Here is an 11350-nt window from a genome sequence, read left to right on the forward strand (position 1 = left end):
TGCAGTGTGCATGCTATTTGTTAGTGCCAGATACCATTCTGAATATTACTATAACCTTACAAACCGCTAACTTTCAACCACAGTTATTCTCTATTTCAGTCTTGTCCTCTGGATTTAGATAGTTTGTTGTATGATTTGTTATAATTTTTAGTTATATATTCCCAGTACGTTGATGGCCAACATGCTTGAGTTGTACTATCTCTCTTTCCCCACACTAAGCACTGCTGGAGTCCCCATCTGGCCTTCGCTAACTGTTCTGCTCTCGCTCCCGGTCTCCAGCTGAGAGTTATTTCACTGTTTATTTACATGTAATTATCTCTATGAGGTGCCGATATTAACACTGTCAAGAACAATTTGACCTGACATTCTTCACTGTGCCTGCTGCCTGCTGTTTATAGCAAACAACGTCCCCCCCCCCTCCTATCCACCCACCCACCACTCGCTCGCTCCTGCCTCCACCTTGCATTATTCTTGGAGCCAGTTACCTTGCCCTCCCATCCACTCTTATGAAATCATTTTAAGCAATCGTTTAATTTAGTAGAGGCGGCCGTGCGAAGCAGACAGACCGAAGCAGCTCAGAGGTCAGAGGGGGATGTTTGTTTCTCTACCTGAACTCATCCCACACTGCTGCAAACATATTGAGAAAAGTAATCGGATTGCAGGCCGTTCTTGCTCTGCGCATCAACCCAACAGGGTACATTAACCTTTGGTTAGCAAGAGGCCTCGTAGCACTTTAAGATATTTAGGAAGTGCTGTTGGCTGGTAAGATGACGTTTGCAGTGCATCCATTGATGTGTGTAAGGGAAAAAAAAATCCAGCATAAATAATGCTTTATAAATATTTTTACAGTGTTGGACATATAGCATGAGCAGCTGTGTAAAAATACATTTCAATACATAATGAACATAAAATAAAATCACATTTTATTTTTATTGCTGGTTTGTGTATTGATGTAAAAATATCAGTTTTTCACCTAATGCTGTAAGACTAGTTAGATCTGGCTGCTATGAATAATTCACTAAAATTTTTTGACCACCCAGTCTCTTCACATCTATCAGTCATGGATTAAAAAGTCAGTTAGTAGTCTATGTTACCGTACAGGATTAAAAGAGCCATATGCCCAGTATTTCCCATAGCTAACGTGTTGCTAAAAGTGACAGCTTGTTTGGCTGCATGCTAATTGTTCTCATCAGGGCCCAGCTTGTCAGTGCCCACTTTCTGTCACTGTCAATCACGTACCTAATTTGAAACAATTAAAGTCTCCCTAAGCGCCTCTTCCCTTTTCCTCCCCCCGCTTTCATTTTATTTCCTCCTCGTCTATTTCATAGGCCGTCCGTTCTCCCCCTCGTTCCTCCTGTATCACCCCTGTCCCCCTCGCAGGTTTTTTTTGGCTGATGCCCCTTTTCACTTTCAATTAATGTGCAGTGGCCCATTAACGCAATGACACATGGGTAGGGGAAGAAATCATCTCTGTCATCTGATCCCTACCACTCGGAGAGAGAGGAAAATTAGAGGAAGAGAAAGGGTAAGAAATATTGACTTGGAGCGAGGGAAAAAGAGAGACAGAGGATGGATCTTCTAATTACCTCCAGCCATGACAAAACAGTTAATTGAATGTATGCAACTGTGTTTATTTCCGCTTGGAGATTTAACTCAAACATACATCGATTAACTCCGAGAAATCAGGAAGGAAAATATTCTCTTGGATAGTTTAGCTGCTTGGCTGCATATTGGCAATCAAGGCATTCGTGGGATGTTTAAATATTAAACGATATTTAAGACCAATATTTAAGACCTCTTAAATTCTCAAATAAGACAGCAGTTGCATCAGAATCTTCAATTTTCTGGCCATGAATGTGTTTGTTTGCACACAGTCCTTCCAGTTGACATCATTTACTGGTAGATGGGGGTGTTGGGATTTTGCAGAAGGATTATGTGTGCTCTCTGAAATGCATCTGCCTGCTGGAGAATAGCATTATTTTCTGCTTTAATTACAGCAGCATTGCATCAGATATTCCTGTCGAAAATGAAATGCCGCTGTGTGTGAGTGAGATGTTCTTGTGTTCGTGTCTCTCATGAGCACAATGTGTCAGGCCTCTTAATCCGACAAATCCCATATCTTTTGGGAGGTGTGTCGTTTAAAAAAAAAAAAAAAAAAAAAAAATATATATATATATATATATATATATTTCTCCCGAAAATGATATTCCACATACTCGGTAGTGAAGGGTCTGTGTGGGTGTGGTATAAAGTGTCTGGATGTGGATAAAGGGAGGATAGAGCCCTGTGCTGACGAGATAACCTTCTCACACCTTGTGTGCTGCTTAAGGCTGCTCTTTGTACAGATGACCCTTGCTTGGCTCCACATCTTCGTCTGAGTGAAATGTGAGCCTACTCCTACACTCCTGCAAATCCAGTCTCTGTGTGTATGTGTGTCTGTGTGTGCTGAAGAGTTAACTGAGAGTAGTCCTATCTGCTCTGCAGGCAGGCATACCCTCGGGCAAGCACGGTCCTCCAGGAGTTTTTTTCGTCTCCCCCTTTTCTCCCCTCGAGTCTTTTCTTCTCCCTGTCTCTGTCCTCTTCTCTTTCTGAGCGTGAGGAGACGCGGAGCAGGTGGACAGGCCGATTGTGAGGATGCTGATGGCCTTCTTTATTATCATTGATGCCATTGTAGCACTGAGCTCAGCAGGGTGCTCACCCACTCCTGCTACCGAGCGCCTACATACTTCTATTTGTCATTTATTTAAAGTTGTTCAAACTGTTTTAAGAAAATAAAACATAGTAACAGTTTAATTATGAATTCTGCCTTAAGGGAGATAACGAATATAAGTTTTCTATTTTCTTGTATTCCAGTTGAAAAATTTTGGAATAAAGGATGCCTACACTTTTACATTTACTTCCAGTTAATATTTCTCTCATTTCGGAGAGAAGCGACTAATGAAACACTGTCATATCAGTCAGGTTCCATTAAGCCTGAGCCTGTCTGTGTTACGCTTAATAAAACTCAACAAGAAGTAAACCTGCATCAAACACTTAGTTGGACAAAAAAATATAATTTGACAGTTAAGGAAATTCACTGTGTGGAGAAAAAAACAACAACCTGTGCACACATTTATTTATCTGAAAGGATGCACATTGTATCAATTTTAAATTTGACATGTTACAAAGCTTGCGTTGAGAGAATTAATTACTGTTTTATTGTTATTTGTAAAGAAATCTTCCAGTCAAAGGAAAGAGAAAAGTAAGAGAAGGGTAGGAGAGAAAAAGGGATGCCTGGAGCTATGTCTTTTAAACTGGATCCTGCATGGCATTATCTACTCCTGCAGTTCTCCAAATGAAAGAAGTGAAAGCATGGCCACTGCAGAGAGAGAGAGAGAGAGAGAGAGAGAGAGAGAGACAAACTGACAGACAAAGAGACAGAGAGGAGGGGGAAGTTTTCAAGAAGAAAAATTAAAAGGAATAAAGTTGAGTGTGTTATAGACTGTCTGGTATTTCTGTGTCTGTGTTTGTATGTGTGTGTGTGTGTGTGTGTGTGAGAGAGAGAGAGAGAGAGAGAGAGAGAGAGAGAGAGAGAATGTGCGTGTATACTCTTAAAGTTGTTGTTTAGTGCTCATGGGGTTTAGAAGCTCTACTGCCTGGGGACGTTGTTTGTCATCCAGAATGATTGGCAAATGTCCCTGCTTCCTTCCACCACCATATCAGATCCACAAAGGTTACACATATGGAAAGAATATTGATTTCAACTTAGTGATGGTAATACAGCAGGAAGTAATAAATTATAACCTCCAGCCTGGACATGCTTTTGACCTCCCTGTCCTCTAAATCCTCTTATATTGATATAGAAATGTTATACTACATTGAAGACTGTACAGTTTTTTTCAGCACATCTACATTTAATTTCTGAGGGTATACCAGTATAATAGAAGTTGGCGTTTCTGTTAGTTTGTTTATTTTAGGCCTATTGTGCAGCTTTTCTTGTGACTGTGCTAATTCTAGCTAGTTGGCTCTGTGCCCCATGACACGGCTGGCACAAGCATACTGGGCATGATGAGAAGACTGAGCTGACAGCCTCCTCCTTACCCCGTTCTGATCCGGCTTGAAGTTGTTCGCTACCTCTCGCCATGCCGGAATATTTTCTATTCGACACTTTAATTGATGTCAATAAGGTTATGCTAAATTTGAAGATTTGAATAATTTGTCTTTCAAAAGCATAATGCCATCACCGAGGTTACAGGCTGCTTAAGCGCAGGGCTGAATAGAGGTGTCAGACGCCCGGCGCTCTCTTGCAGCTCTCACCCCGGCATTCTGCCCCATCACCCGTTGTGCCGCAGCCTTCTTTCATCTGATTAAAACTCCACTCCTGCCGAGAGTTTGAGAATACATACACTGCTGCGGCCCTATTACCCAAAATTACCTCTAATTACACCCAAATGTAGATTTACGGGAACACAGAGGATTATGGTGTGTTATGGCTTTATTATAGTTGATATCTTGTGGAAAGAATTAAAAAAACTATAAATAAATATTTAAATGGAGGTTATAATAGTAGTAGGAATGTATTTTGGGTTATTAAGTATTTTAAATATGTAGAGTAAAAAAACATGCTTAAAATAACAGGAATACAAAAGAGTTGCGTATAATCAACGCTCAATCAGTTTCACCCTCATCTGTCTGTTGTCTCCCCCCTCATGAGGCAGGCGATCGGATGAGCGGGCACAACCCCACAGCTCCATGCCTGGGGTCACACTCCAGCTCCCGGCAACGTCAATAAAATTGAAACCCCCGTAGGCCACCATTTTCACACACTCCTCCTCCTTCCTTCCTCATATAACATGCACAGGAACCCGCTTTTTGCTTTAAGTTTTTAATATAATTCTAGCGAATAAAGTTTTCCTGGAAGCTTTGGCCAGAGGATATTAAGCTAAATTCAGTTATTGGTTTAGGACCTCTTCATATGCCCAATGGTTTGCCTAACACACAGAAGTGGCTAAGGTAGTTTTAAATTAGTTTATGAACTTGCAGGTTGTATGGACCTTTAGCAAATAGCCCATGGTTGTTGTCAGAGCCGCGCATGTGGACCTGGTTTTGCTCTCTGCAGCCCTGTGAAGGGCTAATTGGTTTAGCAGGCTGGGGCCTGAGATGGCCAAAGGCCAGTGGGGCGTAGCGAGACGCAACGGGAACCTGATGTTCAGGAGGATGCTTTGTGTCGGCCGGTGGATGGGGAGCATGTGGCAGACAGAGCAGCTTCTACAAGTAGTTCTATTCTCTGACTCTGTCTCTCTCTGTGTGCACTTTCCTGCCCCCACCCCATGCTTTTCTATTTATCTTCTCTTCCCTTATTAATTTTTTTCTCCATTTGCTGTACCCCTAGTTCTTCCAACCATTTGAAAACATCCTTGTTTTTATTTTTTCGCCTTTCATTTCGGAGTGACACCAAGTTAAAAATGTTGGACAAAACAAGAATATTTTAATCATTCATGAGGTCTGAAGCAGTGGGATGACTGGAGGCTCCCGATTAAACCCTCCCTCAGAGCTTGTTAGGCAGTCAGCCTCAGGTCATACGATCCTGGACTGTGCATGTCCTATCTCTCTTTATGGTCCCTTCTTTCCATCCTCTATCTCCCCCCCCCCTTTGTGTTATTTACTCTGACAGCTGTTTGCAAGCTACTAAACACTCTCTCGGGATGCGCCAAAGGCTACTGTTGTGTTCCACTTAAACCTTTACGATACTGAGACGTTGCACCTTGTGAGCTTGTTGTAATACCCAGTGAATAACTGAAAAAAAAGAGTTATGTTGATTGTAAGCCAAATCTGTCATTCCTGCAGGTTATGAGCATCCTGAGCAACCCAAGTGCCATGGCTCCTCAGTCGCAGCACGACTTCTCCATCTCGCCCTTGCACGGCGGGCTCGAGGCTTCCAATCCGATCTCAGGAAGCTGCAGTCAGCGCTCTGAGCCCATCAAGACAGCAGAAAGCCTGGCTTCATCTCAATCCTACTGCCCACCAACCTACAGCTCCACCAGCTACAGTGTGGACCCCGTCACAGCTGGCTACCAGTATAGCCAGTATGGCCAGAGTAAGTATATCACCACCCAAACCCTTTTAGTAGTACAGTACATGAGTACATGTCCTATTGCCCCTGGCTAGTGACTTTGCTTTATTAGTAAGCTAACTGTAAACAATTTATATTAAAATACCTAATGTGTTTTATCCACATTTGAATGCGTAGCAATGCAACCAAAATAGTTTAAAACACATAAATGCAACCTCCTTCTCTGAGGTCAAAATCTTACTAATATAAATAAAGTGATTAAAAACTCTATTCAAAGGTTCAATGGTGTGCTTAACGTGTCTCAGAGAACACCTGTCTAATTCATAAAAATGCATTGAGGTAGATGGAAGCTTAAAGGGTGCATGCTGCTGGGAGATGTGTGTGTCTCATGCGTGCTTCATAAATGGAAGTGCCAGATAGAGCGTCTCTTGGAGGAAGAGGTGAGACAAAGTGTATATCTGAGGCTGATTTAAAGAGTAAACCCGGGATGACAGAGAGCGAAAAGGTTCCGGCAAGAGAGTGACAGAGAGAGAACACGAGAGAGAGAGAACACGAGAGAGAGAGAGAGTTAAATCATTGGTGATTACTTTGCCAGCTGTCAGGCTAAGCGTCTGCTGTAAGGACAGTTGGCCCACCCACAGGTATGCGCCTGCTACCGTGCACATTGGCTCCTCCTGACAGGCTCAGTTCTTCACATGCTAACACACGCTAGCGCGTGTTAAACCTCACTTACTGTCACACTGACAGATGCCTGGCAACGTCTCTCTGCCCCACCCTGCTGCTGCTACACACTAAGAAGGAAGCAGGAGAGGTGAAAATTACCTTCTCCACCAGCCAGTGATATCAAAGGACTTGGCACACATCTGACACACTTGACAGGCCAGCAGATAAAGCCAACATGGTAATTCTCATAACTGGCAGAGAGGTTTTTTTGATCAGTAATAATGAAAGCTTCTGTTTTCTTTTTTATTTCCTATGTTCCAGGTGTACAGCCTTTGTGATTACAGATGTCATTTTGATTCAGTAATTATTGTGTGCAAACTTTTTTAATGGCTCATAAATATACCATTCGCTCGACTTTCTGCTATTTTTTTCTTATCTTAAATATAGGATTTGGATGAAGCTGTTTGTGTAAATAATTATAGTGAAAGTCCTCACTAGCCCAGCCTTGTGTTAACTTAATAATTCCCATTTCCTTTTGACTATGGGTTAAGCACCAAGGACTGACCTGGACAGGGTACCTCTTCTATTTTAAATGGAAAGAGAGCTAGAAGGGGTTAACGGATCTTTCCTTAGTTTTATCCCCAGTCTATACTACCTCAACACTGGCCTTGGTTTGTCCTCACAATTTCCTTGCCCTTTTACACAGACCCTATTATTTTAATGTTGTTAGCTTGTGCACTTAAAATGAAACCATGTGAAGTGTAATCCAGATCAATGCACCAGTCTCAGGGAGTAGGCGAGACTTTCTGCACCTTTTGACCCTGGATGGGCTTGCAGATTAGTCCTCACACATGATCCTGATAAAGATCTTCAAGCAAAGCATGTCTGTGAATCAGCCTAATGAGCCTTTGCCCTCCAGTGCTGTGCTAGTAACACCAAGTTGGTATCAGGTGTATCAGGTCACCTATCTGACAAAAACCTTTTAAATTAATTAAATTTTTTTTTGGACGTTTATGGAATTATGGGACTAGGGTTAGGGGACTATAATTTGTATTACTTTAAATAACATTAACACATTTGTTAACGCAATCATTTTCAGTAACTGCCTAATCCTGAACTTTTTATGAATAAGCGTGATGCACACATTTATTCAGACCTTAGGATCATGTAGTCTGGCCAATAACCCAATTGTTTTCAAGAGGTGGGCGGACATTAGGGAACTGAGAAAAGCCATGAGCAGAGTCTATACACAGACAGCATAAGCCAAGCTTAAAATTAAACCTTGGAGGAAACCGTGGAGGGAGGGAACCCAGAGCAGTGCAATGCTACCCGCTGTGCCACCTCGGTAAATAACAAGGGGTTGTAACTTCATATCAGTTTCCTTAAGAGAAATTGACAATTTTTCCTTCTTTGAAAATACACTTTTTCCAAAGTGGAGTTGATCTTCCATACTGTATATTACTGTATGAGCCGTATGTCAAGATCTGATGCTAGATGAGGAAGTGTGGAATGCAGAAAGCAGAGATGACAGAGATAATAAGAGATGCACAGAGGGAAAACTCTGTATGACAGGAATGAATGACAGCAGGGAACAGGTGGCTCATTTATTTCCCCAAACAGCCATCAGCGGCATATTAGTACCCAAGAGACGCTCCAAATAATTCTAGATGTTAGGACTCATTCATCTTGAAGGCAACTTATGGAATTCTTATCTTAATTTTTCTTTTCCCCGTTTCCTTGCAGCTGCTGTAGACTACCTGGCTAAGAATGTCAGCTTGTCCACCCAAAGGAGGATGAAGCTCGGGGAGCACTCAGCCGTCTTGGGACTGCTTCAAGTAGAGACGGGCCAAGCTTATTGACAACCTCGTCCTCTGGAGCGTCGCTTCTCTCTTTCACCAGCATCCCTCCATCCGCTGAGCTGCGCAAGAGAAAGGAGAATTAGAGAAATTCATAGACAGCCTTAGATTCATAACCTATGGCTGAGTGAATGCATAAGCCATTTAATAAACAGACACTCTAGTGCCGCTTCTCATCTCTCTCCTTCTCCAATCCAGTTTTTGTCCCCAAGTGATCATTTCCATGAAGAGACTTTTTCACAATTTTGGAGGAGAAAGCAAGCATTTCAGCAGTCAATGTTAACACACCTGGATATGGTTTGGACCATGTTAATGTTTAACAGGACTTAAAATGATGGTATTACATTTATATTTGATAAAATGATTGTGGTTGTTTCTATTACTGTTACAGTTATTATTATTGTTAGAAACATTTTGTTTACATTATTTTTTTTGGTTTCTCAGCAAGTTTCTAACACACCCATAAACAGAGAGGCTGTTGCCCAGAGTGCAGGTTATTTGTCCTTTTAGTCTAAGTTTAACATTCAGGCAGATCTGGACCTGTCAGTGGGGTATCTGGCTCAGCTGTGTCTTCTGGAAGGGTCTGGCAAATAAAGACTCCAACAAGAGTTTCAATCCTTGCCCCTTTGTTCCCACATGGATTATCCACTGGGAAAAGCCAAAACAGTTAGAAATTAAAACCTAAAGTAGCCCCTTGTCCTACACCATAGGTAAGTTTTAGAGTGAAACATTTTAGCAGCATTATCTGTACTATTTGTTTTCAATTGAGTAAAATAACATTGCATTCCTGAAGCATTAAACTTGGGTTATTATATATATATATATATATATATATATATATATATATATATATATATATATATATATATATATATAAAAACAGCTCATAGTGACAGTATTATCACTACATTCTTATATAAGTAATGTGGAGTTGTTCAAATCCATATCACTTTTCAAAGCTGTGTCAGGACCGTACAGTTTCTTTCTTTTTTTTTAATTTATTTTGTTTATTCATTATTACTAAAAGGTGCTACATTCCAGAACATTACATTACTATATCATGGAACAAATACAGTGCATTATTTAGCATTCCCAACATTTCTTGCACTTTCCTTTCCCTCTTTTTTGTTGTATGCAGTCTTAATACTTCACTGTTTGGTTAAATGAAAAGGGATTACCTCAAAAAAATTCATGTAAATTTGAAATAGGACAAGAAAAGGAATTCTACCGGTGCATATTCCAATAACATAGATATATTCATGCTACTTTTATAGCACTTGATGATAATTGGTGTTTTTAACAGAAAGTGTGAGTGGAGTGTCCACACTTTATAACGTGTACATTTTAACATAATGCATACTGTTTTCCCTTTTTTGATAAATTTTGTCCTTTAACTACATTGATTGTGTAAAGTAATGAACGTAAATTTCTTCACATAAATAATTTCTGGTTTGACTTTACTGTGCCCGTCATCTACCCCATAATGATGTGTTTTACTCTTCACAAATCATTCCATTAACAAAAACCTCTAAACATGATGAAACAAGAATAATGTTTATGTGCTGCCCTGGACCTATGTTCATTCCAATCTTGTTTGGCCTCCTATGCCACATTTTGCATCTATATGTACACCATTCATTCAGGACGTCATAATGAGGTTAAATAGAGGTAGGGGAAATTTAGAAACAAGTCAGAAGTTGAATATCTGGCAGGTCAAACAAAAAGCAAGACAAACTCACTCAGGCACATAACCGTGTGCCATTAAAGACTGAAAACATTTCATTTAACACTTAAAATATTTTGTAAAAAAATTATTAAAAAACTATATAAAAAAGGAGTGTAAAAAGTTTTTAGTGTGTAGCACTCATTTCTAACATGGTCTACCTTTTGGATATCGAAAGCACTACTTAAGTTCCAAAATGTTTTTCTAGCTCCAGTTCCCCCCGTCACATTCCTATATAGTTCTTAAGCAACTGTAATTTGCTTTATCTTTCTGTTCAGCATGTGTGTATATTATCATGGCATAATTTATTCTGTATGAAACAATAGCATAATGGGAACTTGTATTGGTTTTCCTACATTCAGCCTGTTGGTGTCTTTACTGTAGCACTCTTATTGATTAAAGTTTTAAAAACTGGACAAGCAATTCTTTGTGGATTTTTCAGAAGTGCTGTTGCTCTCATAAACCAATAATACATTAGAGATAGTTGAAAGCCTTAAGTATTTTTATACTTGCATCCGGTTTCTCATACTGATATGCCTCTACATCTTTTTCTGAGTACATGCAGAGCCTTACACATCCTACATGCATGTTTTCATCACTGACATTTATATTCAGTTATTTTCAAGGGGTGAAATATTTATTGGCATGTATCATACATACACGCTGCCGTTTGATCTCGCTACAAACAGCAATCATGATTTAATCCCCTTTTTTCACAATGCAGTGTTTTTCTGCATATTTGAAGTCAAGTGCATCTTGACAGTCATAGTGATTTAAGATACTAAAAATAGTTGGCAGTAATTGAGCCGAGCTGTGAGGGAATAAAGAAGAGCTTAAAAGCAGTGTCACAACACAGATGCTTCAGTGCCACTGCCTTCACAGAAGGCTTGTGTAATGGTTCAGTAGCCTCAGGCCAAGTGCCTCAGACCTGACCACGAGGGCAAGGCCTGGGCATAAAGCCTCTGAACGCTAGCCAATGCGTGCTGCTTATGGCCTGAGACTCATGAGTCTGAACCGTTTGTAATGCAATGGGTCCTTTTTTTTTTTTTTAACCAC

At 40.5% G+C, this 11350-nt stretch overlaps 1 protein-coding gene across 4 annotated transcripts in view; it reads left to right on the plus strand.

Moving 5' to 3' along the window:
* Window positions 1-9370, plus strand: part of pax7b (paired box 7b) — a 45954-nt gene extending 36584 nt beyond the window's left edge. For all 4 annotated transcript variants that reach the window (XM_053482914.1, XM_053482916.1, XM_053482915.1 and 1 more), the window contains exons 8-9: window positions 5827-6076; window positions 8459-9370. In XM_053482914.1, the coding sequence (XP_053338889.1) occupies window positions 5827-6076; window positions 8459-8574 (366 nt within the window). In that variant the 3' untranslated portion in view covers window positions 8575-9370. The remainder of the gene's footprint in view (window positions 1-5826; window positions 6077-8458) is intronic.
* Window positions 9371-11350: the final 1980 nt, after the last annotated feature.

Source organism: Clarias gariepinus, chromosome 22 (genome assembly GCF_024256425.1).
Source record: "Clarias gariepinus isolate MV-2021 ecotype Netherlands chromosome 22, CGAR_prim_01v2, whole genome shotgun sequence".
Lineage (NCBI taxonomy): Eukaryota > Metazoa > Chordata > Actinopteri > Siluriformes > Clariidae > Clarias > Clarias gariepinus.